This window comes from Nymphalis io, chromosome 9 (genome assembly GCF_905147045.1).
Source record: "Nymphalis io chromosome 9, ilAglIoxx1.1, whole genome shotgun sequence".
NCBI classification, from domain to species: Eukaryota; Metazoa; Arthropoda; class Insecta; order Lepidoptera; family Nymphalidae; genus Nymphalis; species Nymphalis io.
The window spans coordinates 10,846,984-10,872,559 of NC_065896.1; the positions used below are offsets into that span (position 1 = coordinate 10,846,984).

A 25,576-nucleotide genomic window follows, 5' to 3' on the forward strand; every position below is an offset into this window, starting at 1 on the left:
TTATATGCCCTTATGCTTGTTATTACACAGGGTCACTCACCCTTTAAACTGGACCACAACATTATATTAAATATTGCTGTTCGCCGGAAGAGTAAGTGACAAGTGGGTTGTAATATACGATATTTTTGGAACAGAAGAAGGCTATTCGCGTAATATATAACCTGGGCCCCAAAGGCCTGTCGTTTCTCATTATAATATGTATACTTTATAGTTTGATGTATGTATGTGCGTAAAAATGATTCTAAAAATTGTGATATACATATTCTTAGTACCAGGAAAAAGCATAAACTAATTACGAATGTTACCCGACTACACAGGGTTAAAAATTCTTTTGTTGGACAATGTACACACTTTTACAACAGGGTTCCAGAAAACGTTAAAAAATGTTCATATGCAAAATTCAATTAAATCCTTGAGGAACGTTTGTGTCTACAGGACATTTTCAATTGTAATATCAATAATTGCCCTGTATAAAAATTCTTAAAAAAAAGAAAACGCTCCGAGTTTCATTCGCCGGTTCTTGTGAGATCTCAGATGTTTCTTTCCGAACCGGTGGTAGATTTTCTTAACAATCAATTAGTAAGTGTAATGCTTCTAATTGCTTTTTTTTATTTTGAGTAAAGATTTTTTACTTTTGACCTTGCCTACCAAATAATTTTATAAATTATTTATTTACAGCAGCTACATTCATGTTTTTTTATAACATGGTAGTTTATGCGTGATAATATAAGCGAAGTGATATTGGATCAAATGAAAAAACAGGAAGTGTATAACACCGATCATATTACTTTATTAACTTCGACATCCTCGTCGGTGTAGTGACTAGATTATAAGACACCGTTTTTCTGGATTTAAACCCAATGAAAAGTTATTGGCAGTAAGTACGTCTTATCTGATTATGAGAGTGGTCCAGTATTTGCACACACATTCGTGCACTACAGCGACACCTGCACAGATCGAAATCGATTAGGAGGACTATATCATCGTTAACTTTGATCAATCTTAAAAAAATCCAATGTATAATATGTATACAACACAAATTAAATTATAATAAGTTCTATCCATTACCACAACAAAACAACAAAGTGAATATTATATTAATAAAATGCGGTAATGGTCTCTTAAAATCTCATTCACGGATTTTAAATCTAAACCAATAGCCTCCTGCAAGTCTTATGTTAAATGAATCGTTCGCAAGCCTTCCAGAGAGAACGGTCTTTTCTGATGAGGAAACTTTAAGATGCAGGAGAATTTGATACAATAGAGTCTTCATTTCACAAAGAGCAAACCTTGATCCTGTAAAATAAAAATAAAAAATAGATAAATCTAATTAAATAACCCCATCTTTAAATTTGTTTCATGCTACAGTAGGTGTAATAACATACGTTGTAGAAATACACAATCAATGTAGATATAAAATCCACTAGAGGTGAGCAGAGAAGAAAGAAGACAGGAATTTCCATTGAAATAAGAGGAGAGAAGATGTTAGAATATCACTTATTTCTTCTGAGCATGTAATTACTTTGGTGGATACTTTACTCTCAATGTAAATTGGTACAAGCTGTTAAAACCCTATACCAAATACTAGTAAATACGTCTTACCAATACAGTTCCTGGGTCCAAGACCGAAAGGCATGTAAGCCATGGGATTAATCTTATGCTTGTTTTCGTTAGAGAAGCGTTCAGGGTCGAATTTATTAGGATTAGGAAAGTATTTAGGGTCACGGTGGAAACACCATACTGGAATCCAAAGAACCTCTCCTTTTCGCATCTGCAATTATTTAAATTTTATTTTAAATGTAATACACACTCATTCATATGAATCAACTAGAAAACTTACGATAAAATATTTTTCAGTTGTGTCATTAGGTTTTCCCATATTGTAATCTTTCGTACAAAGCCTATCTAATGCTACAGCTGGTGGCCAGAGTCTGAGTACTTCTAAAAATAAAAAAATAAAGAACTTGTATATAAATAACTAAAACTATGTATAAAAAAGGCTTCAGTACCGTAGATCACATACACACACTAAGGCAAATAATACAGAAGACCGAGGAATATAATCAGCCTCTATGCCTAGCGTTTGTGGACTACGAAAAAGCCTTCGATACCATCGAGACCTGGGCTGTTCTGGAATCCATGCAGAGATGCCTAATTGACTGTCGGTATGTCCAGGTGGTAAAGTGTTTGTACGAAGCCGCAACCATGACCGTCCAAGTACAAGATCAGAGCACAAGACCAATCCAATTGCATCGCGGGGTAAGATAGGGAGATGTAATATCACCGAAACTCTTTACCAATGCATTGGAGGACGTCTTCAAGACGCTCGATTGGAACGGACGCGGCATTAATATAAATGGCCAACACATTACACATCTGCGATTTGCCGACGACATTGTCATCATGGCGGAGACTCTGCAGGATTTGGAAGAGATGCTAAACAGCCTGAGCGATTCTTCAAGACAAGTAGGTCTCGGGATGAACATTGAAAAGACCAAAATTATGGCAAACCGTCATGTATCCCCGAGACCAGTGGTCGTAAATGGCTCTCCACTTGAAGTTGTGCAGGAATATATCTACCTGGGCCAAACTATACAACTTGGCCGGCACAACTTTGAGAAGGAGGCTAAAAGAAGAATACGTTTGGGCTGGGCGGCATTCGGGAGGTTACGTCATATTTTTGAATCGTCGATCCCACAGTCGCTTAAGACCAGGGTCTTCAATCAGTGCGTCCTACCTGTAATGACTTACGGTGCCGAAACGTGGACACTTACCGTAGGACTGGTCCACCAATTTAGGGTCGCTCAGCGAGCAATGGAACGCGCGATGCTTGGGGTTTCTCTGGCAGATAGAATCCGAAATGAGGACATTCGCCAGAGAACTAAAGTCACCGACATCGCGCTTAGAATTAGCTCGCTGAAGTGGAAGTGGGCTGGTCATGTCTCCAGGCGCATTGATGGCCGATGGAGCCGACACGTGTTGGAGTGGAGACCACGCTTAGGCAAACGTAGTGTAGGACGTCCTGTGACAAGATGGGCTGACGATTTAAAAAAGGTGGCAGGTTCGGGATGGATGCGGACTGCCCAAGATCGGGATGGTTGGCGTTCTATGGGGGAGGCTTTCGTCCAGCAGTGGACGGCAAAAGGCTGAAAAAAAAAAAAAAAAAGTATAAAAGCAAAATATCATTAAAACTTACCTGAAATTACCATATCCATGTAAGTCATATTCTGTATCGAGTTAAAGTTCAATTTTCCGTCATTTTTGGCATGATGTTCCTTGATCTCCTTTGCAAGTCTCTCCTGGATCTCAGGATGGAGGGCCAACTCGCGCAGCGTATGTGACATCGAAGTTGATACTGATTCGAAGCCACCGATGAAGAACAAGACAGCTTGGGCCACGAGATCGATATCAGACCACTCTGATGATTAAAGAATATCTATAATATCCTGGGACTTTATTCACACACGGCCATCTGATCCCAAATTAAGCTTGTACAAAGATTGTGCTATGGAAACCAGACAACTGATATACGACATATACTACTTTTCTTTTGTAAATACATACTTATATAGAAAATTATACTCAGACTCAGGGCAAACAGACATGTTCATGCACACAAATGTCTGTCCTGGGTGGGAATCGAACTCGCAACCTTTGGCGTGAAAGGCAGGTACCTACCAACCACGCCAAACGGCTCGTCAAATGGTATATGAGTACAATATACATAGTGGTGCAGTATTTATAATTGTAACTATTATATATATAACGCATTTTAAAATTTAGTTTTTACTATTTAATTTTTTATTTTGCAGCACAAACTGCAATAAAATACAAACCTCTGTCAATAGTTTTCTTGCCGATAGACGGTTCTTCAACCGTAGCAAATCCAGTATCTTGGTTAATGTCATCGCTACCTTTTTCATCGTGTGACAATTTACCTTTTAAGGACAAAACAATTAAAATGAACTCCAACAAGTAATAATCGAGCTTTTAGTCAATTTTTTGTAATCTCAAGTTGTTTGTTTTCGAATTAATATAATTAGCGTCATGCCGTTTTACAGTTACGACATACTAACCGGCCAAGGCACGCCATTAAGTGTTTCACATTAAAAATGTGATATACATATAAAATTAAGTGATAAGATTTACCTTTCTTAGCCTCCATGAGCAAATGGATCATATCAGGCCTTATGATACTACGAGCTTCTCTGTCCTTCATTGTACTTAGCACCAGGTCGATAAAGAAATCTCTAGTTTTGTTTGAAAATATTGTTATTTTAAATACCTAAAAAGTTGCATAACCAATCATAAGTATGTATTTAAAAATAGAGAAGTAAATTAAAAATGGCTGAGTGAGACTTGTTAAATAACAATTCGTTGACATCAATTTATTTAAATCGCTTATTGTATATAAATAAAAATAAAAAGCGTTCAATTCGAGAATTGAAATTGAAAAGATGATAGGCAAAAAAATATGTTTGTAATGATAAAAAAATATTATGTATGTATGGCCTAGTGGTTAGAACGCGTGTATCTTAACCGACGCTCGTGGGTTCAAACCCGGGCAAGCACCACCGAATTTTCATGTGCTTAATTTGTGGTCATAATTCATTTCGTGCTTGACGGTGAAGAAAAAATCGTGAGGAAACTATGCCACATGTGTATTCTACCAACCCGCATTGGAGCAGCGTGGTGGAATAAGTCCCAAATCTTCTCCTCAAAAGGGAGAGGAGACCTTAGCCCTGCAGTGGGACATTCAAAGGCTGTTACTATACTGTATGTATGTATTAATTAATTATACATTTTTTTATATACATACATAATGTAAATATGTATAACAAAGGCATTAAATTGTCTTCCTTAGGAAAAAATGGCCGTGTTTGTAAAAAATATAATTGATATTTTTAGTTCATTTAACGATACTAAACATCGAACTAACATCATAATTATATCTAATTCTAAACTATTATATTATAATAAAAATACTTTTCAACATCTAACCAAAAGGCTATATATAAGCTTCTCATCTTATTATCTAATTGTATTACTACTGGTAGGACTAAGTGCAAGCTCGTCTGAGTATGTACCACCCACTCATCAGATATTCTATCGCAAAACAGCAGTACTTGGTATTATTGTGTTTCGGTTTGAAGGGTAAATGAGCCAGTACATGCACAAGGGACAAAACATCTTAGTTCTTAAGCTTGGTGGCGCATTGGCGATGTAAGCTATGTTTAAAATTTCTTACAATTCCAATCTCTATGGGCGTTGGTGACCCCTTACCATCGGGTGGCCCATACGCTCGTCCGCCAAACTATAAAAAAAATTATATACATTTTATCTCTGAATAAAATATACTGTATGTATTATGATACATTACTATCTTTACGTTATCTAAAACGCAATCATCTAATCATAGACTCAATAAATATACCTCAATACTTCAATTCTTCAAATTCAATGGAATTAAGAGCTCTTGAAACCGGGCAAGGAACTTAACTGTTATGTAACTATTTGAAAGCAATTATCGAGATATGCACTTACGACTCGAAAGAAATTATGTCGCTTAATCGCCCATAATCAATATTATGTCAAGCTTAGTACGATAATTACAAACAATAACTTCTACCTAGCATTGTTGCACCTGTTATTGTTTTTTGTTAATTATTGTGTTTTGTAGTATTTATTTGATATGTAAATCTTAATCTTGTCTGCTTCATTGGTCTAGTGGCTATACGTAAGGCCGCAGACCTAGACTCCTGTGTTGAAATCCCAGGTCGGGCCACTAAAAAGTTATTTATATTTAGGAGCTAGAATAGTGCTAAAGATGCACTGTGTAATCCCACCGAGTGATTTTGCAGACTGGTATAAAATACAGGATAGATCACGAAAATCATAACAGGCAAGCACCTCAAGTTATCATGTGATTCATTTGTGTTTATTATTTTCTCGACGCTGAAAGAAAGCTGTTTCTATACAATTATATATTGTGTAATTTAATGTTGGTAATTATAACTATTATATACACACCTTAACAAGAAATGGACAAGCCGATAGCGTAAAGAATAGCAACATTTGTCGTAATTTGAAAGTAGAAGCCGATTTGCCCTTCTCATAGAACTGATTATTCTTTTCAGTTTGTGAGTCCACCTTAAGACCAAATGCACAGGACGCGATCACATCAGTAGCGGAACGTGATGTCAAGTCCTTGCAATCCACATCGATGAAGCCTGAAACAATATATTTCAAACATTACTACAATATTAAGATTGTCGTAATGTACAGCTTAATAATGTATCCCTAAAGGCATTCTTTCGTTTCAAGGATGTTTGCTGAAGCGAATTTTGACTCTTTTCACGTAATTTTGCATAAAAGATGCGCATCCTTGGTTGCGGGTCAGCTCCAGCAAAATGATCAAAATAATCGCTTGCAAACTACACTACCCTACAATTTTTCTTTTACAATCGTTATAAACCACTGCGGTTTCTGGAGCAGTATACTGTAGTAGTAGTAGTAGTAGTAGTAGGTAATCAATTTGTTATTTATGGTTTATATTTGCTATTAACAATCCGCTTTGTTATTGTAATTCAGAGTCTAATGATTAAAAAATATATTATATTATAAGTGAGATCGTGCAGGCCATCCCACATGTTGTGACTAATAAACAGCATGATTTGAACACTAATGACGATTAATATATTTTGTGTTTTTTTTTTTTTTATTTTATAAAATTGCCTTGAATCTTTAGATTTTGGTTTAGGAAGTCATGCTTCTAGTATAAATAACCTGACTACATTATTACATTTACTCGGATGTTTGGGCTTTGTGCAAAGATTCCACTAATTCATCACATATTATACCGTCAAACAACAATAGTTTATGTGGTTGTGTTCTGGTTTAAAAAGGTGAACCCGTGTAACTACAGGCAAAGGGCATAACGTTCTAGTTTCAAAGGTTGGTGGCACATTGATGATTTAAGGATTAATATTTCTTTCAATGAAAAAAAATTATAATATAATCCTTAAATAAATAAATAAATAAATAAATAAATAATATTATCGATTTACCGTCTGATTCTTTGATTTTCATCTTTAACGTTCTTATCATTTGTTCACCCACTTCCTCGATGAAGGGTAACATTAGTTTTATCTTCGAGCTTGTGAACGCTGGGCTCAAAGTTGAACGCATGTCTTTCCATTCCTGACCTTTTCACAAATAATGTAGTATTAAATATATTTAATTTGGTCATTTTTATTTTAAGATTATTATCAAACCTTTTAATGATAATAAGTTGCGTCCAAACAGAGGCTCAACTTTTTCATCTGTGAAACCGCGATGGTCGAGGAAGTATTCAAAGTCTTTTATTGTTATCTTCTTAACCAGCTCAAGGTCTTGTATAACTAATGTAGGCTTTGTGAACTCAAATCTTCCAACGAATCTTAAACATAAAGTCATGCATTAATTACTTCACAAACAGCCATTTTTTAAGTACTTTAAATAGTGAAAATACAAAAGGGATATTCTTTGTAAAAATAAATATTCTTAAAATATATAAAAAGTCTAATTTTCAAACCTTTCGTTCGGGAAAGCTTTGTAAATCTTATCAAACTGGTCGGTTAAATGTTCCATCCGAAATGCTACTCTCCCCATATTGCCAAAGAAGGGAATCACCTTCATATGTCTCACGCCATAGTCACTAAACCTGGAGTATGTTTGCCGAAAGTATAGAGTCAGAGCAGCGAGCAGCACTGCACTCCATATTAAAATATATATCATCTAAAAATGAATACTCAAGATTTCAAATAAAAGACTTAACAAAAACAAGATTAAATGTTCCAAATGGACGAAAGTCTCAAAAAATAAAGGATAGAAAAACAAGCAGTCATAGGAACTGCCGATAAAAGTAAAGACTTGAAACTGTTAAATATATTTCAATATCTATTGGCGAGTAGTAATTCTAGCCCTTTTTATTATATAGCTTTTTATTTATCAAAATACCAAGTGTCGCTTACTCGGAACAAAATATTAATAAAGCTTAATCTAAATAAATAATTGTTAAAATACACATATTATTTTTTATATATACTTTCAAATACTTAAATTATTTGTACTTTCAGCGATTTCATTATATTAACATTAACGTGTCGGTGACGCAAAGCCTGACTATAATAGTAGATCTATCCCCATACAATAAACCAGCGCAACGCGCCTAAAAAAGTTTTCACTGCAAAAAAATAAAAATATAAATGTGATCGATTATTGTGGACAAAGTATGTTATTTAATATATTAATAGAAAATATTCTCACAATTTATTAATGAATGCTAAAAGTTTCTGCTAGTACTTAAAATTTGATTAATGTTTTGATTAACTTATACTAGCAGGTCAAATTAAGTAGACGGTTGTAAAAACTACATGGTGTAAGTGTGACTTGCTTATCTTTGATGAAGTTCCCAGTTAACAACAGTATTTTTAATAAAAAAAACGATGAATCAATTAGCCCTTATTTACAATGATTTTAAATATTTATTACTCGTTTTCAACTCAGTTTATTATTAAATTACTTTAAATGGCTCTCGTGTAAAATTTTCTTTTTTTAATTGCACTTCTTTACGTAAGGACCATCGTTTTTTGATCGAGCAAAGTCTACCGATAGATGGCATAATAATTATTTTGTTAAAGTAAAAAAAATATAACTGCTAAAAAGTAAATATTAAATAAAATAATGTATTTTCAAAGTAAATACGTTTCTCTATTTGGCTGCGCTTAAAATTAAATTTATAAATAAAAAATATATATAGAATAGGTCCAGGGTTTCTTAGCTGTGAAAATCGCAGGTTCACTCCTAATCTCTTGGATTATTATGGTCCCTAATCCTTATACATATTTCATGCTTATTTATAGGGATAAATAGTTTGTCTTTTTGGGTAATTGTGCTTTGAAAACAGGTTTTGTTAGTACGTATGCTTTTAAAAACAAAACACTTACGATGTTTTTCTTTGCAAAACTTATACAATATATCCTGTTTAAATAATATGTCCTTATTCTCCGAAACAATACACTCAACTGAGACAAATATAAACATATAAGTTTTAAACATAGAAGCTTATCTACAACATTTACTCTTTCCTAACTACTTGTACAAATATGTAACGTGATTGGTTGATGAAAACTACAATTTGGGTCGAATTAAAATTTCACAATTACATTTTATGCAGTTTATTTATTAAGTAAAATATTTGTTTGTTTGAAAGAATTTAATTCACAATTACAGTTAAAATAAAATACATACAATACTCCTTAATATTTACAGTATATATATACATTTATTTCTATATAAAGTAACTATTTCTTTATTCTGATGTCTAACTTATAAGTAAGAGATTCTTGGATCCAGGTCCTAGTTTCGAATTCCAGGAAAAATCAATAACAGTTACTAGATTTTCAGTGTTATAAAATTGGCGGTTTTACAAACCCATTCATGGTAAAGCCCAAAAAATATTGACTGTTTGATTTATCTACGATCGTATTATATTAAACAGATAACATGGTAGGGAATCCACTTCTTGAACAAACAGCTTAAGTATGCAGCACTATAGTATATTCTGCGTAGATGGCTATTGCCCCGTCGAGAGTGGCTAAATCAGCCGTAGCCGAAATGTGGTTAGGAAATGAGGCTTATTACATAATAAAGGAACATATCTATACAAATAGATAAAACTAGTGTCTGTCTGTGATTCTAAAATGACTCTTTTTTTAAGTTAATATGTCTATTTGCATGCTATCAAAACCGACAGTAACAGTAACAGCCTGTTAATGTCTCATGGGCTAAGGCCTTCTCCCCCTTATTGAGGAGACGGTTTGGAGCTTATTTCACCACGCTGCTCCAATGCGGGTTGGTAGAATACACATGTGGCAGAATTTCAATGAAATTAGACACATGCAGGTTTCCTCACGAAGTTTTCCTTCACCGTCAAGCACGAGATGAGATAAACAAAAATTAAGCACATGAAAATTCAGTGGTGCTTTCCTGTGTTTGAACCCACGATCGTCGGTTAAAATTCACGCGTTCTAACCACTAGAAAACCAATACCGAACCGAACATTTTTATATGGTCATTATAAAAGTCAAATGGAAGATTTTGAAGGGTTTTCGCCACAAACGGATTCCATTTTCACGTAGCTGTGAGTATTATGTAGTCTACGCTGCTATATTATTACTATATTACTATATTACCACGATATACGTGGTGATGTATAGCCATACCCCAATAACTTTGAATAAACTTACGATGTAAAAATTTATAATAGGAATTTAAAGTAAACAATATTAATATAATAAGGTAATCTCTTAAAATCTTAGTCGCGGATTTTAAACCTAAACCAATAGCCACCTGCAAGTCTGATGTTAAAGGAATCCTTAACAAGCTTTCGAGAGAGAACGGTCTTTTCTGATGGGTAAACTTCAAAATGTAGTAAAGTTTGATACAACAGAGCCTTTATTTCACAAAGAGCAAATCTTGATCCTGAAAAAATAAAATGGAAATTAAATGAATGACCATAAATATAATATGTAATGTAGTAACAAATACAAAAATATTGTTTAGGTACAAGCCACACGATAGACGCTACAAGATAGAAGAAAGAAGTGTTAAAATTTGAGTGCACAATAATGTGAACTTGAGAAGGAATTTTCGTACTTTTTCAAGACATTATTCCCAGACTAGGTTTTTAATTCTGAGTAGCCAGGGCCGTTCGTCGCCTTAAAATAACAATTCTAGATATGTCTTACCAATACAGTTCCTGGGTCCAAGACCGAAAGGCATGTAAGCCAAAGGATTAATCTTATGCTTGTTTTCGTTAGAGAAGCGTTCAGGGTCGAATTTATTAGGATTGGAAAAATATTTAGGGTCATAATGGAAACACCATACTGGCATCCAAAGAAGCTCTCCTTCTCGCATCTGGAATTATTTATTACTCATTTTAAATGTAACACACACAATTTATAAGGAACAATTTAAATACCTACGATGAAATCTTTTTCAGCTGCGTCATTAGGTTTTCCCATGTTGTAATCTTTCTTACAAACCCTTTCCAAGGCTATAGCCGCTGGCCAGAGGCGTAGTACTTCTGCAAAATAAAAACTTCGTACGACGTTTGAACGCTCAAAATTTAAGCACCATAAAAAACCCTACTTTTTGACGTTCTTTTTTATTTAAGAGGTATACTAGCAATGTTCTTTGTTAAGAAATTACTAATATTACTATTTGCCTCCCATTAAGCATAGCTTGACGGATTTGGGACGACAAAATAGCCCATGGGATCAGGATCGAACCTGTGACTTTTATATATGGTCCGTACATTGCTCTATTGACGCTTTAAGCCTTTAATAATACTCTAAAAGTTAGTGACTATTATTGAATTTACCTATAATGAAAACTTACCTGAAGTTACCATGTCCATGTACGTCATATTCTGTATCGAGTTAAAGTTCAACTTTCCGCCATTTTTGGCATGATGTTCCTTGATCTCATTTGCGAGTCGTTCCTGGATCTCAGGATGGAGGGCCAATTCGCGCAGCGCATGGGACATTGAAGTTGACACTGATTCGAAGCCACCGATGAAGAACAAGACAGCTTGGGCCACGAGATCGATGTCAGACCACACTGATGATAAAAAGAAATTATATGAAGACAAAGTACATGGTGCTTCAGTATTTATTACGGGAATAAAAGACTAAAGAGGATTTTTCTTAACTGACATAAACCAAATTTAACCAGGTATTTTTATAGAAACGTCGTATTAGCATAAATAGATCACTTATATTAGCGATCGTATTTTTGTTTTACGACCAATGAGTCGTTAAAGTATTTATAATTATGAACGACACATTCATGAACTCCAAAGTTTACGCGACGTTTTATTAAGGAACGCTTTTAACGATACATAATAAGATCCATCATCCTTAACATCATAGAAAATCATCATTATAGGTTATCTATTTATTTTAGTTCAGTATCTTTTCTAATTCTTTATAAATATATAACAAGACATATACCAAAAAAATAAATTGCACATCGCTATTTGAAACCTGTTTGATTTACGGATACGATTATAAGATGCAACGACAAGAAGGTAATGTAAACGCGCTAAGAAAGGATAATGCGTAAGTATAACATGCAACTACATACTATGTTTTTGAGATTAATCAAAAAATATATAAAATATCATTGTACTCCCTTTATATGTTCTCAACATATTAAGCTATCACAGACTTTATAATAAAATATAATGTGAGTTACAAAAATATATCTAATGTGCTATGTGTGTGCTATGGGAGAGTAAGTATAAGTTCCACGCAAACTGCTCACACATCTTAGCAGCGGTACGGTAATTTGATGCGTATATCTTGTAAAAGATTATTTCGCGTGGAAAACAGCGACAAGGAAGAAGATACAAACCTCTGTCAATAGTTTTCTTGCCGATAGACGATTCTTCGACCGTAGCAAATCCAGTGTCTTGGTGAATGTCATCGTTACCTTTTTCATCGTGTGACAATTGACCTGTTAAGAACAAAACAAATACATAGAAGTACATCAGCATATTATTATCAAGCTTAATTTATAAAAATAAATGTAATTTTTTGTAATGTTTTTATTTTATTTAATAGGCAGGTGTGGACCAGAAAATGAGACACCTGATGGTAAGTGGTCACCAGCGCTCATAGATATAAAATATAGATATTGGCGATATAAGGCCAATAATAACCATTCCTTACATCGCCAATGTGCCACCAACCTTGGGAACTAAGATGTTATGGGCCTTGTGCCTGTAGTGACACTGGCTCACTCACCCTTCAAACCGGAACGTAACAATACTATTGCTGTTTAGCGGCATAATATCTGATGAGTGGGTGGTACCCACTCAGACGGGCATGCACAAAATACCACCAGGTTAATTGTTGAAGGTGCAATACGTTACGGAGAATGTTTTAGTGTATCATCAAATTTTAATTAGTCGCTGTGCTTCAATTTCACACGCTTTAATTTTAGACTATTGGCGTGAATTTAATGTTCTTGTATATAACATTTAAAATTAATATATTAGAATAGGACGAGAAATCCGGGAACTGCGGTTTTTGGTGTGTATTCAATAAATATTTGATTTCACTAGATTATAAAACATTTCTTTTCATTTAATAATGATTTACTTTATATTTACTTTGATGTGGTATCGCGAGGTCACATTATACAGTACAAGGATACAAGGATACAAGGATCGATAGGGCGCGTACTGTAGGATTAATATTAATAGATTAATATTTGTCCTTTCTCTTCTATGATTTCTTATAGAGCATTTCTCTTGATAGCCCGACCAACGTTTCGCAAACCCTATAGTCCGTATCCGTTATACGTCGTCTTCTTTATCGGTGTACGCAGTTAGTACACCGATAAAGAAGTAATAGTCTGGTACTTGAAAAGAAGTACCTAGGTATTAAACAAGTGCTGAAAAACAAACACGAGTCGCATGTGACGATGCTGTTAAATAAGTTTCAATATATTCTATATTCTCGTGCTTGACGGTGAAGGAAAACATCGCGAGGAAACCTGCATGTGTCTAATTTCATTGAAATTATGCCACATGTGTATTCTACCAACCCGCATTGGAGCAGCGTAGTGGAATAAGCTGCAAAACTTCTCCTCAAAAAGGGAGAGGAGGCCTTAGCCCAGGCTATCCCACTGCTGGCAGTGGGATATTAACAGGCTGTACCTGTTATATTCTATTTTTTTTTTTATTCTATTTTTTATTACACATTAAATTATAATTTGCTCATATCGTATAATATGCGCTAGATTATATATAATATGCGTCAGAGGCCGGATTACCGTATTATCACTGTAGGTATTATTTTCTATTTCAACAACATTAATGATATTTATGACGCATGTAACAATAACGGAGAAGACGATTGGTTTTTTTCTTTAAGAATTTCCTATATTTATTAAAAGAATATTTGATAATCATTTGCTTAAGTAAAGGCTAACCTTTTCGTTCATATATTCAAAAACATTCCACGCTAACTTTGTTAACTTATACCTTTTTACAGGCAAGTCGAATTTTGAAGGTAAATAGAACTTATTTTATTAATTACTCGCAAAGATTTTAATCTAAAGTAAAAATTGATATTCTTCTGTCCAATTTTTGTCGTGGAGACCATTTTCACCATTGTAGTCAACTGTGAAAAAGGCACTTATTGTTAAAAAGTTCGACTAACGGTTTTACGTTCTTTCCGACGCTTGGAGTGTTAATAATCAAACAAGAGGCTTATTTATATGACATAATCTACTGATAATGTACTAACCAACGAGGCAATAAGATTATGATTAATAAATACTAACATTGCCTGTTCTTCAAATTTGCTAGTTATTGTTTTGAACGAAATTTAACCCGGTATTTGTGATCATCTAGGGCAAATTATCTTTCAAATAAAATAAGACAGCTCTTAATCGACTTTTTTAATAAAAAAAATATACCTGTTGAAAAGACTAAAGCATTCATTGTTCAGTTATTAAAATAAAGAACGTTGTTTTTAATATAAATATAACAAAATATTATTTTCATTCTTAAAACATTGATTATTATTATTACTAGTAGTTTGTTGTTACTTACAAATACTACAAAAAAATGTTTGCCGACTTGCATGTTACCAGTCTATGAAGGTTATCAGTGTATACGATTTTGAGTCGCAACAATAAAATTCTCATATATTACCTGGGAGCAGAAAGCGGTGGCCGAAAAAGGGCATCAAGACATAAGAGAGCGTCATGCAGTTTACCGTCACGGCATTCATATGCCTTCACTCACCTCACCTCATGGTGGAAATGATTGTGATGAATGATTGTATAATTGTACGATCTCAATACGCGTCAACAGATGTTCGACATCAAACAAATATCTTAATAGGCATTAGTATAGATTTATGAAGAACAAAATATGAAGTTATGAGAAATAATTGTTACCTTTCTTAGCCTCCATAAGAAGATGGATCATGTCCGGTCTGATAATGCTACGAACTTCTCTGTCCTTCATTGTACTTAGCACCAGGTTGATAAAGAAATCCCTAGTTTTGTTTGAAAATAGCGTTATTTTAAATATCTAAAAAAAAGTTGGAAAGCCAATCAAAACTTTATTACCATTGTGACAAACTGACAAAAAATTAACAAAGGCTCAGTCAGAATTTTTATCATAACAATTTGTTAATAATTGTCAATTTTATGTATTGTTAAATTAAGTTAAAAAAGTTACGTTTGTTTCGATTTCGATGTGTTATGAAATGATTCAAAACTACATAACTACGGAAACCATAAAACAAATTATATGAAACTCAAAATTATTGCATTATATTTAAAATACTTTAGATTTGCAATATCCTATAAAAATAAATCTAAATTAGGAAATATGTTTTTTACGCTAATCCTATTCTTAACCTAATTATCCAATCATAAACACAATAAAGACACTTCACCTTAACTAGAGATGGACACGCAGACAGTGCGAAGAAGAGAAACATTTGTCGGAATTTGAAAGTAGAAGCGACTTTGCCCATCTCATAGAACTTATTGTTCTTTTCCGTTTGTGAGTTAACTGTTAGACCAAATGCACAAGACGCGATCACATCAGTAGCATACCGTGATGTCAAGTCCTTGCAATCTACATCGATGTAGCCTGTAACATTTAATAAAAATATTATATTATCACGATTGTCGTTGTGCACAATTTTTCCAGTTCGAAATATATTTGAATTAATTTTGACTAAATTTCGGCTTCAGCTGTCAATATAAATGATAAGATAGCATTTGTGATGTGCATCCATCACCAAACACGCACCTCATTACATATTCTATAACCAAACAGATACTTACCCAGACGGATTTCCACAAAGATCGCCAACGTCACCAACGTTGGACAAAGAATGCATACAAGTCAAACAAAAAAGTATTTTTTTTTACGTAGTGAAAAGCTCGTGAAAATAAAATCAGATATTTAAACACATATGCAACATAATTTGAAAACTAATGAGGATTAATATTGAAAATTCGCAAACTGATACTATTATTTATAAACTTTTATAACAAATTTAAGTTCTGGGAAGCCATTATACTCGCCAATGTCAAGTATAAAAAAATATAAAAAACCTAACAACTTGATTACATATAGTTTTGGCCATTTTTAAATAAAGCTTCAGTAAAAAAATACTAAGTGACTGCTCAATTATACAAAAACATATAAAATCATTCATGTTAGACGTGATGTCAAATATAAAACCTTTACGAATAAATAGTCTATCAACTTTTTATACAAACAATAAAATTCTTCGGCTTTATATTATTTAACTTATTAACTAGATTTCATTTCGTCGACTTACCTTCCGATTCCTTGATTTTCTTCTTTAATGATTGTATCATTAGTTCACCCACTTCCACCATGAAGGGTACCATTAGTTTAATCTTCGAGCTCGTGAACGCTGGGCTCAAAGTTGAACGCATGTCTTTCCATTCCTGACCTTGTCATATATAATATAATATTAAGTACATTACATTTAATGAATTTTATTTCAAAATTATAATCAAACCTTTTAATGAAAATATATTTCGTCCAAACAAAGGCTCAACTTTTTCATCTGTGAAACCGCGATGGTCGAGGAAGTATTCAAAGTCTTTAATTGTTATCTTCTTAACCAGCTCAAGGTCTTGTATAACTAACGTAGGCTTTGTAACCTCAAATCGTCCAACGAATCTTAAACATAACACCATACATTAATTAAGTACATCATGAACAGCCATTTTTAAGTACAGTAAAAATATATAAAAAAAGTCTAATTTTTAAACCTTTCGTTAGGGAAAGCTTTGTAAATCTTATCAAACTGGTCGGTTAAATGATCCATCCGAAATGCTACTCCCGCCATATTGCCAAAGAAGGGAATCACTTTCATATGTTTCACGCCATAGTCACTAAACCTGGAGTACGTTTGCCGGAAGTACAGAGTCAGAGCAGCGAGCAGCACGGTGCTCCATATTAAAATGTATATCATCTGAAATTGAAAACATGACTTTTAGAAACAAAAGTTTTCAATAAAAAGATCAGTTACCAAGAGTATTCAATAGCATCTATATTTAAGAGTTTTTTCTTAAAAAGTAAAAATATCGAACATAAGTATGTTTAATCGTTCAAACTTAAATACACAAATCCATCAATTTTAAATATTTGTTAATTATGGTTTAAAATTCGAATCACATTTATTTTAAATAAATGTCATATACGAATTGGGCGTGTGACTTCTTTATTTGGACTGAGTTTCTAACTATTTGTATCTTTGTATACTGATATATAAAATATTATTCATAAGCATTCGTTCAGAGAGGTCCGAAAATGATTCAAAAGCATTTGAGCTTCGTTTTCTTACAAAAACATTCAAGTTAGTTCTTTATATGAAATATTACAAAAACCCATTCCAGTTTCTTATCAAAGAGACAAAATATTAGCGTCAATATTATACGTAACTTTTAATTCGACAACAAAATATCTAAAATCTGCAGTGCTATTCTGATATAAATAGATATCACACTTGGGAAATTTCGAAAAACAACTAACTATAGTCAATGTCGCATATTACTTTCTGACATTTCACGATCATGTTCTGCACATAGGTCAAATTTTATTCTCACAGAAGAATATTACTCACTTTTATCATTGATTGTGTGACTTATAGTCGTTATTTTTGTCCTAATGGAACAAAACAATCAACAAACAATTTGCTTGCCGATTTTCACTTAATAAATTCCATTAAACCTTTTCAAATAAAAATAAAAAAGTGTGATTTACTTTTAATTTTAATTTGAAAAAACATTTATATTTGCGTAAATAAATTCGGGGCTAACACAATTAAATGAAAGAATTATTAACATCAAATTACAGCTAGTAAAAATATTGAGTAGTATAGGTACAAATATGATTATCTATAACCTATGCTTCTTTAAAGTCGAGTAAAAATAGTAATAACTATAAACATAGATTCATTATCACGTCGTGCAACGTATTAAGCCATTTTCTTAATTAGTTTTTAAAACAATATAATTTAAGAAAAGGAAACGAAACAATAAATATAGTTAAGAAAGGTAAAAGTATTTACATTGTTCAGTCCTAAAGCGCCAATTTTACTGATTTTTTCATACAATGCTAGCGTATAAAGAGCCATCTGTTTTTAAATTGCTACGAACAATTTCCATTTAGAAATGTTTGTGTTTTTAATTATAAATATTGTATGTTAACCAGGCCAGTGCACCACTCGCAAGCTACTTTTATTATTCAATAATATATTTTTGTATTTATAATGTTTATATAAATTATTAATAAAATTAAGTTTCTAAGTCAAGAATAGTATATATTACTTACTTGGTGGTAGGGCTATGTGCAAGCCCGTTTGGGTAGGTACCACCCACTCGTCATATAATCTACCGCCAAACAGCAGTACCCGCTTTAGCAATTATCGTTTTGTTTTGTTTCGGTTTGAATGATGAATTAATGTAATTATAGGCACAAGGGTAATAGCACCTTCGTTCCCAAGGTTGGTGGCGCATTGGTAAGGAATGCTTAATATTTTTTACAGCGCCATTGTGTATGGGCGGTAGTGAATACTTACCATCAGTAAGTCCATTTACCAATCTACCCACCCACTTTAAATTAAAAAAAATCATAGCCTTTGTGTTTGGTACTGACTTCAGACAATTTGTTATTGTTTAAAAAAAATACTTACAATATTTTTCTTCGTGACCTTTAAACAGATATATCGATAGTTAGTCAATTCAATATATAATGAATAAATAATACGTGCTTATCCACTGAAGTAATACAATTAACTGAGACAAAGATAAATTTATAATCTCGTCTGAGTAAAAATAAGTTTTAAACATAGAAGCTTATCTACAATATGAACTCAGCTACTCGTATGTGACGTTATTTCTTGATGAAAAAAACCATATATTTTTTTAAAATCTTTATTTAAGAGGGGTTTGGTCACCGAGTGATCATGCCACCCCTATAGGAATAACTAAACATAATTTACAAAATCAACCTATAAATAACAAAAATTAAATAATTCTATGTCTTAATCCTACTTGTGCTACTTTATACAACATTCTAGCCTGATCCGAGACAGGATAGGCTAGTATGCTGTTAAAAGCTCCTATATCTAATAAATTAATATTAAATCTTATTAATAAAATATTTCTTTATGCTTCATTTCGGACACATTCTGCTAATATATGGTATATATACATCCTCATTTTTATGGCATTCTGCACAAGCAGATGACACCGCCTTACCAATTAAGAAGGCAAAACTATTCAGTGGAATGTGACCGGAGCGAAGCCGCAAGGCTGTTACAATTTCAGACCTACTCATATTGGCACCAATAAACCAAGGTTTGCGACTTAAGTTTGGCTGTATTGTTTTGTACCATATCCCTTTTGTCGCAGCTCTCATGTCAAAGTATTCTTTCCACTGTCTGCGACAATTTTGTTTAAGAACACTTAAAACCTCTGTATAGTTCGAAACGCAAGCAAAAGGAACACCGTCAGAAGAAGCTTCTTTGGCCAAACAATCAACTATTTCATTGCCTTCTATACCAATATGAGAAGGTATCCATTGTAAAGACTCTCTCTTATTACACGATATATATTTGTATATATTTTTTAAAATTTCATAGGCGATAGGTAATCCCCGGTAACTAGAACTAGTTCATCGTAATAAATGTTGAAGAGCGCTTTTTGAATCCGTTAAAATTACAATATAATTTAAATTAATGCAACTAATATATGACAAAGCTTCTGTAATAGCAATCAGCTCAGCATGCATATTAGATACATATATTACAATTTATTTTAAGTTTCAGAGAACTTTTATTCTGTGGGTCAAAAAACGCTACTCCAATTTCATTTTTATCTTTTGACCCATCAGTAAACAAATAATAATAATTAGGATATAATCTTTGAATTGCTGTATTACAAACTGTTTTAAGGTTATGTAGGTGATATGTTCTTTTTGACTTGTTAATTATATCTAATTTAGGTTTTATAGCTTTTGAAAAATCCACGTTGCCAATCCATGTATCAAAACTAAACATATCTAACTCTTTACTACATTGAATGGGGCTAGAATTAAGAAGATTATGGACCTGAATTAATAACGGCTTTTTCTTTTTATTTCAGTATGGTTTGTGACTTACCGTTTTAAGTTTATCAATTAATCGAATGATTTCATTATTTTTAAATGACTTGCACTTTAGCCAAAATTTTCCTCCTAGATAGTTAGTAGATAGTATCTTCGAAATGGTTCAAGATAGAGTTCCGATTCCATAACATGTATAGCTGTACTCTTTATAAAACCCCCAATAATTCGCATACAGCAATTTTGAACAATATCTATTTTCCTTAAATGTGTGTTTGCGCTATTATCATATAGAAAGCATGCATAATCCAACTTGCTACGAATAAGTGAAAGATAAAGCCGTCTTAAGTGGGTAGGGTGAATTCCCCATCGCGACCCTGCTAATACTTTAAAGACATTAATATATTTTAAACATTTATCTTTAAGTTCGTTTAAGTGTTTAGACCATCTCAAAGATCGATCTAACCATAAGCCTAAATATTTATATGTGTCCACTACAAGTAATGATATTCCATCAATCTTTAAGTCTATATTATCTTGTTTATAGCCAGATTTAAAAATTACTACTTTACTTTTATTAGCTGAAATATTTAAACCTATGTTGATTAAAAGTCTGGATACCAAATTTAATGCAGCTTGTAATGTTTCACTACCTCGTTATCCATTATCACATATTGAGTATGAGACAAAGTCATCGGCGTACTGCGAGATAAATATATTATTTACGAGCTTGCATATGTGTGAAGTAACCACATTAAATAGCAATGGCGAAAGAGGATCGCCTTGAGCTAAGCCTCGGTCTGATACAAATGTTATAATTCTCGATTTGAATTTTTAAATTAAATGAATATCTTTCTCTTAGAAAACTTTCTAAGTATGAGCAGATTTTAGAACCAACTCCTAAATTATCCATAGTTTGTAATAGACTGTTTACATCAACATTATTATAGGCGTTGTCAATATCAATAAAGCAACATAATGTACTGCGTCTGTCCGAAAGGCTTGATTGTATTCTAGAAACGAGAGTGGTGAGATTATGTAGCGTAGAATGACATTTTCGAAATCCCGTAACATTTTTGGATAACACATGATTTCTTTTAATAAACCATTCTAATCTATTGAGAATGCTATGAAAAAGCTTACATAAACATGACATCATGGAAATCGGTCTAAAGGACGAAATGTCTTGTGGATCACGCCCCTGTTTTGGGATTGGTAATATAATAATGTCTCGTCATTGTCGTGGCACAAAGGAGCTTGAAAGAAATTTATTATACATAGCTGTTAATACCAGTTTACCATTCCGAGGTAAATATCTTATCATTGAGTAGGATATGTTATCACATCCTGGAGATGTATCCTTCGTTTTGATACACTTTTCAACTTAATAATAATTATAATTTGAAATTCGTTTTCATATTTGAAGTTCTATTATACAGCATATTATTTTATTAAAAATTTAATTTTACAATTTAATTTAACAATTATAGCTATAATTTTACAAAATTATAAATATAAATGAACTGTCTCCTTGGTCTAGTGGCTTGCTTATACGGTTTTCCTGTCAAGATTTTCTCTGTGTTAGAATTTTGGCCGTGTTATAAATCTACAAAAAAGCTCCAGTGTCTCTATTTTCCTTCGCAGGATTCACACATTCTGTCTCCTTTCTACTTAATTCTATTCAGCTATCCCCTTCTACCCCGAAAAGCAGTTGGATTTCCTCTGTAAGACTCAATGCAGTATCTCCGATCGCATGGGAGTGTTATTACAACTATTCCTTCCTATTTCTCACCCTTCTATATTAAATCGTTTACTGGCACATGTCTTTGAAATAAACTACCTCTGTCTATAGAGCGCTCAAGCTCTGGCTATTTTTAAGAAAAACATCTTAAAGAATTTTATTTAAGTTGTGTCAAAGCTATATAATGATATTATATAGTGTTGATATATATTATATAGGTACGACTATCTCGTTGGTCTAGTGGCTTGATGTAAGGCCGCAGACCCGAAGGTCCTGGGTTCAATTCCCAGGTCAGGCCAATTAAAAGTTATTGGGGTTTTTTGTCAGAAAATTCTCAGTAGCAGCCCAGAGTCTGAAAGTTGGAAGCGTGTACGCTCCCGTGCCTCGGAAAGCACGTAAAGTCGTTGGTCCTGCGCCTAAACTCTTTCCAGTCGTGTCGGATTATCTTCCCATCGGATTATGAGAGTTAGGGAATATCTCTTGCGTTGTTGGCTAATTTCTCTTTTTTTTTGTTTCGCTGGAAAAACGCGTTTACGCGTTTTTCCCACTTGAAATGGGGGGGTATGTGGGACTAGCCGGCGCCGAGCATGCGCCGGAATACCCACTAAAAAACCAGCGGTACCCACACCGCCTTTTCGAGGGGTGTCACGGGATTGCTTGCGCATACTACCGTGACGCCCCGACGGTTAGTCCGTCTCTGCAGGCCTTAAATCCTAGGGGGTTCTCAGGGTACAAAGACTCCCTAACCCCGGCAACACTTATGGCGGGAGAAGAAGATGCGCATAGCGCCGACGCCTTCTCCCCGGTCTTATTCGGCGAAGCGAGTCAGCTGAGGCCCTCTCCTCACGCTCCCGCTCCGCTGCCTCCTTCTGCGACATGACATTTTCGCAGAAGGAGACCGTCTCCAACCAGCACCTCTCGCTACCAAGCATGGCGTTTACCACACTCGGCAGCGAGAGGTCTTCACCGACTAAGGCCGCCAGGGACAGGCGCTGAGGTCCCCAAGTGGCACAGTCCATCAGAGTGTGGCACACTGTGTGGCTAATCTCTCTTGAGATTGAACGCCGTGGACAAAATCGGTCTGGAGGGCATTATTAGTATATATATTATATAATTTATCACATATTTATGTGTTTATATATAATTGTGGTCATTCATTTTATTTGCTTGTATATTGTTGAGTTGACGATGTATTTCATTTGAATAATAAGTACTGAGTTTCTAGAAATTAAAGAATATTTTGATTTTGTACATTGTAATTATTAGGTATTAGTATTAGGAAGAATATAAAGTCAATTTTTTTTTGTAAATATATATTAATTAATTAAAGTATGCACTGTTGTTATCTATGGACTTTTGCCATCTCATAGGTAGTTCACTGATCCCTTTACTAAAAAAAACCATGGGGGCCAGAATCAATAAATTCCTTGAAATTTTTTTCCTTATAAGAAGGAAAAAATGGTAATCTGTTGGAGCAAAATCCGGGGAGTACGGTGGATGTCGCAGACATTCCAATTGTAGCTCATCTAGCTTAGTGGTTGTTTGTTGTGCAGTGTGTGGTCTTGCATTGTCGTAAAGCAGCAGTGGCCTAGGGCGATTGACCAATCTCGGTTGTTTAGTAGCTAGTTCTTCCTTCATGGTTAGCAGTTGCTGACAAAATATATCTGTCGTAATCGTTTGGCCAGATTTTAGAAAGCTGTAGTAAACGACACCGGTGCCAGTCCACCAAACACTCACAAGTAACTTTTTCTAAGTCAATTTTCGTTTAGGGCAGGATTTGGCTGGGTCTCCAGAGTTCAGCCATTGCGACGAGCACTTCCGATGATCATACAGTATCCACTTTTCATCACAAGTAATGATTCGATTTAAAATCCCTTCATTATTGTGTCGGTTGAGCAAAGTAACACAGCAGTCGACGCGTGTTTGCAAGTTCGATTCACTCAATTCATGAGGTACCCATCGTTCAAGTTTTTTTACTTTCCCGATTTGCTTCAAGTGAATTAATACAGTTTTATCACTTACGCCGAAGCCTGCAGCAATTTTTAATTTAATTCTTCATTTTCCACTTTGGTCTCCGGTCGTCCACGGGGTTTTTTCTGAAGGTTAAAATTTCCAGAACGAAAACGTTGAAACCAAAAACGTACCGTGCTTTCTTTCGCGACACCAGCGTTGTACACATCATTAATCCTTCGAGCTGTTTCTGCAGCACTGGTGCCACGGTAGAACTCGTACTCGTAAATATACCGATATTTCATGTTTTCCATTGCGCGGTAATGCGACGACAAAGAAAAAAATAATGAGGAAAAAACAAATGAATGACTGTTTTCAAAATTCAAATGTATCAGCTAAATGAATTTATAAATTTGAATTTGGAATTCTTAACGAAAGAGGAGATATTTCAGATCAAAGTGGTGAGTACGATAAAACGCTAATTTCATATGTAAGGACCTAATATTAATTATCAACATATAATGATGTAATTTACAGTACATTACATTTGTAGAGACGTGGAATAAACACATAATTGTGAATACAAGTAATCGTGAAACATTAAGGTCAGCGAATTTTTAAAGTAAAAGGGAGCAAACGAGTGAAATGTTCACTCTGTGGAAATTACTACCACCGCCAATGTTAATTCGCCAAGCTTGCTCAAGTAGCAGACATTAACATGCTCAATAATAGTAAATAGAAGATATTGAGCATTTATATATTACTTACACAAGAATCAAAAGCAAAATAAAGATTATTTTGTTACATTTTTGACATTAGCAAGCCTGAAGGAATGTTTAAAAACTTCCAAGCGTGATGCTGTAGTACTGTGACATATATTAGTTTGTTTGCTATGCTAGTTTGTCTCTTAACTACTTAACCAATCATCATAAAATTTTTCATACACGTCATTTGCAAAATTTTTATGGGTACAGCAGAAGACATAGGGTACCAAACTATAGGAAGGGCCCATTCACACGCTTGGGGGATATAAGCTATTATGATATTTTCTACAAATGTTGGCCATCTACAAACAGTGTTTTCCTTTTATAACATAATTCCAAACATAATGAATGTTGATTATTTTTTTGTTGTATATTTATTTATATTTTTTATTTTTAAATATATTCATATATATGTCGTGAATTCAAATGGATTTCCATTTAAATGGCTGCCATTGTCGTCCAACATGTTGATTTTATTAAATCAGTCAGTGCGCACGTCCGGCACTGTTCTAAGACCCACGGACAAAGTGCTTCACTCGACAAACGATCACACGCACTACTGACGGATACATTTCCATACTTCCATCAGTCGGCTGCACAATAAAATAGGCACCAGTCTTATATTGTCACAACTCGACGTCTGACAACCGACAACCCCTAAGATGCCAATCACGTTGTGTGATGTTGCCATTCTAATAAAATAAGTAACGTCGTATACCCGCTTAAATTTATTATCTCTAACATATATATTTCACCAAAATAGATAGCGTTAGTATTGTTTTAAATCGCATTATCGTCGTGCTGTCTTAATAATACAAGGTGTGATTTTGTTTTGTGACGCGAACCTGATAATAATTTGTATTTACGTTTAAACGCTTAAAAATTGTGGTAGCGCGT

At 33.9% G+C, this 25,576-nt stretch overlaps 3 protein-coding genes across 5 annotated transcripts in view; 1 reads left to right on the forward strand and 2 right to left on the reverse strand.

Annotated features, from left to right (window-relative positions):
• LOC126770530 (sodium-independent sulfate anion transporter-like) overlaps positions 1–25,576 on the forward strand; it is a 292,448-nt gene that overhangs the window by 253,303 nt on the left and 13,569 nt on the right. The window contains exon 11 of one of the 2 annotated variants that reach the window (XR_007669460.1): positions 9,274–9,292. The exons of the other annotated variant lie outside the window; for it this stretch is intronic. The gene's annotated coding sequence lies outside the window, so the exon portion shown is untranslated. Of the gene's footprint in view, positions 1–9,273; positions 9,293–25,576 lie in introns of those variants that run through there. 2 annotated transcript variants of the gene reach the window in all.
• On the reverse strand, positions 767–9,118 carry LOC126770585 (cytochrome P450 9e2-like). Of its 2 annotated transcripts, XM_050490054.1 has the most exons (11): positions 8,988–9,118; positions 7,574–7,776; positions 7,275–7,438; positions 7,068–7,205; positions 6,031–6,230; positions 4,150–4,285; positions 3,837–3,938; positions 3,197–3,418; positions 1,841–1,941; positions 1,603–1,771; positions 767–1,296 (listed from the first exon to the last, which is right to left on the reverse strand). In XM_050490054.1, exons 2-11 carry the CDS (start codon positions 7,774–7,776, stop codon positions 1,130–1,132), a joined length of 1,602 nt encoding a protein of 533 aa, XP_050346011.1. In that variant the 5' UTR covers positions 8,988–9,118; the 3' UTR covers positions 767–1,129. The 2 variants fall into 2 exon arrangements, with proteins under 2 accessions (XP_050346011.1, XP_050346010.1); XM_050490053.1 differs by lacking the exon at positions 7,574–7,776 and having other exon boundaries at positions 8,988–9,050.
• LOC126770545 (cytochrome P450 9e2-like) lies at positions 9,225–18,903 on the reverse strand. Its single transcript, XM_050489990.1, has 11 exons — positions 18,813–18,903; positions 16,888–17,090; positions 16,632–16,795; positions 16,425–16,562; positions 15,525–15,724; positions 15,019–15,154; positions 12,460–12,561; positions 11,443–11,664; positions 11,028–11,128; positions 10,791–10,959; positions 9,225–10,524 (listed from the first exon to the last, which is right to left on the reverse strand). Exons 2-11 carry the CDS (start codon positions 17,088–17,090, stop codon positions 10,358–10,360), a joined length of 1,602 nt encoding a protein of 533 aa, XP_050345947.1. The 5' UTR covers positions 18,813–18,903; the 3' UTR covers positions 9,225–10,357.

Excerpts from the sequence above, each read along its gene's own strand:
- LOC126770585 (XM_050490054.1), bottom strand. The coding sequence starts at position 7,776 with ATGATATATATTTTAATATGGAGTGCAGTGCTGCTCGCTGCTCTGACT. Across the intron at positions 7,439-7,573 it reads AAAGCTTTCCCGAACGAAAG|ATTCGTTGGAAGATTTGAGT; the intron begins GTTTGAAAATTA and ends TTTATGTTTAAG. Across the intron at positions 1,297-1,602 it reads TGGACCCAGGAACTGTATTG|GATCAAGGTTTGCTCTTTGT; the intron begins GTAAGACGTATT and ends TTTATTTTACAG.
- LOC126770545 (XM_050489990.1), bottom strand. The coding sequence starts at position 17,090 with ATGATATACATTTTAATATGGAGCACCGTGCTGCTCGCTGCTCTGACT. Across the intron at positions 15,155-15,524 it reads CGTGTCCATCTCTAGTTAAG|ATATTTAAAATAACGCTATT; the intron begins GTGAAGTGTCTT and ends ACTTTTTTTTAG. Across the intron at positions 12,562-15,018 it reads TCTTATGGAGGCTAAGAAAG|GTCAATTGTCACACGATGAA; the intron begins GTAACAATTATT and ends TGTTCTTAACAG.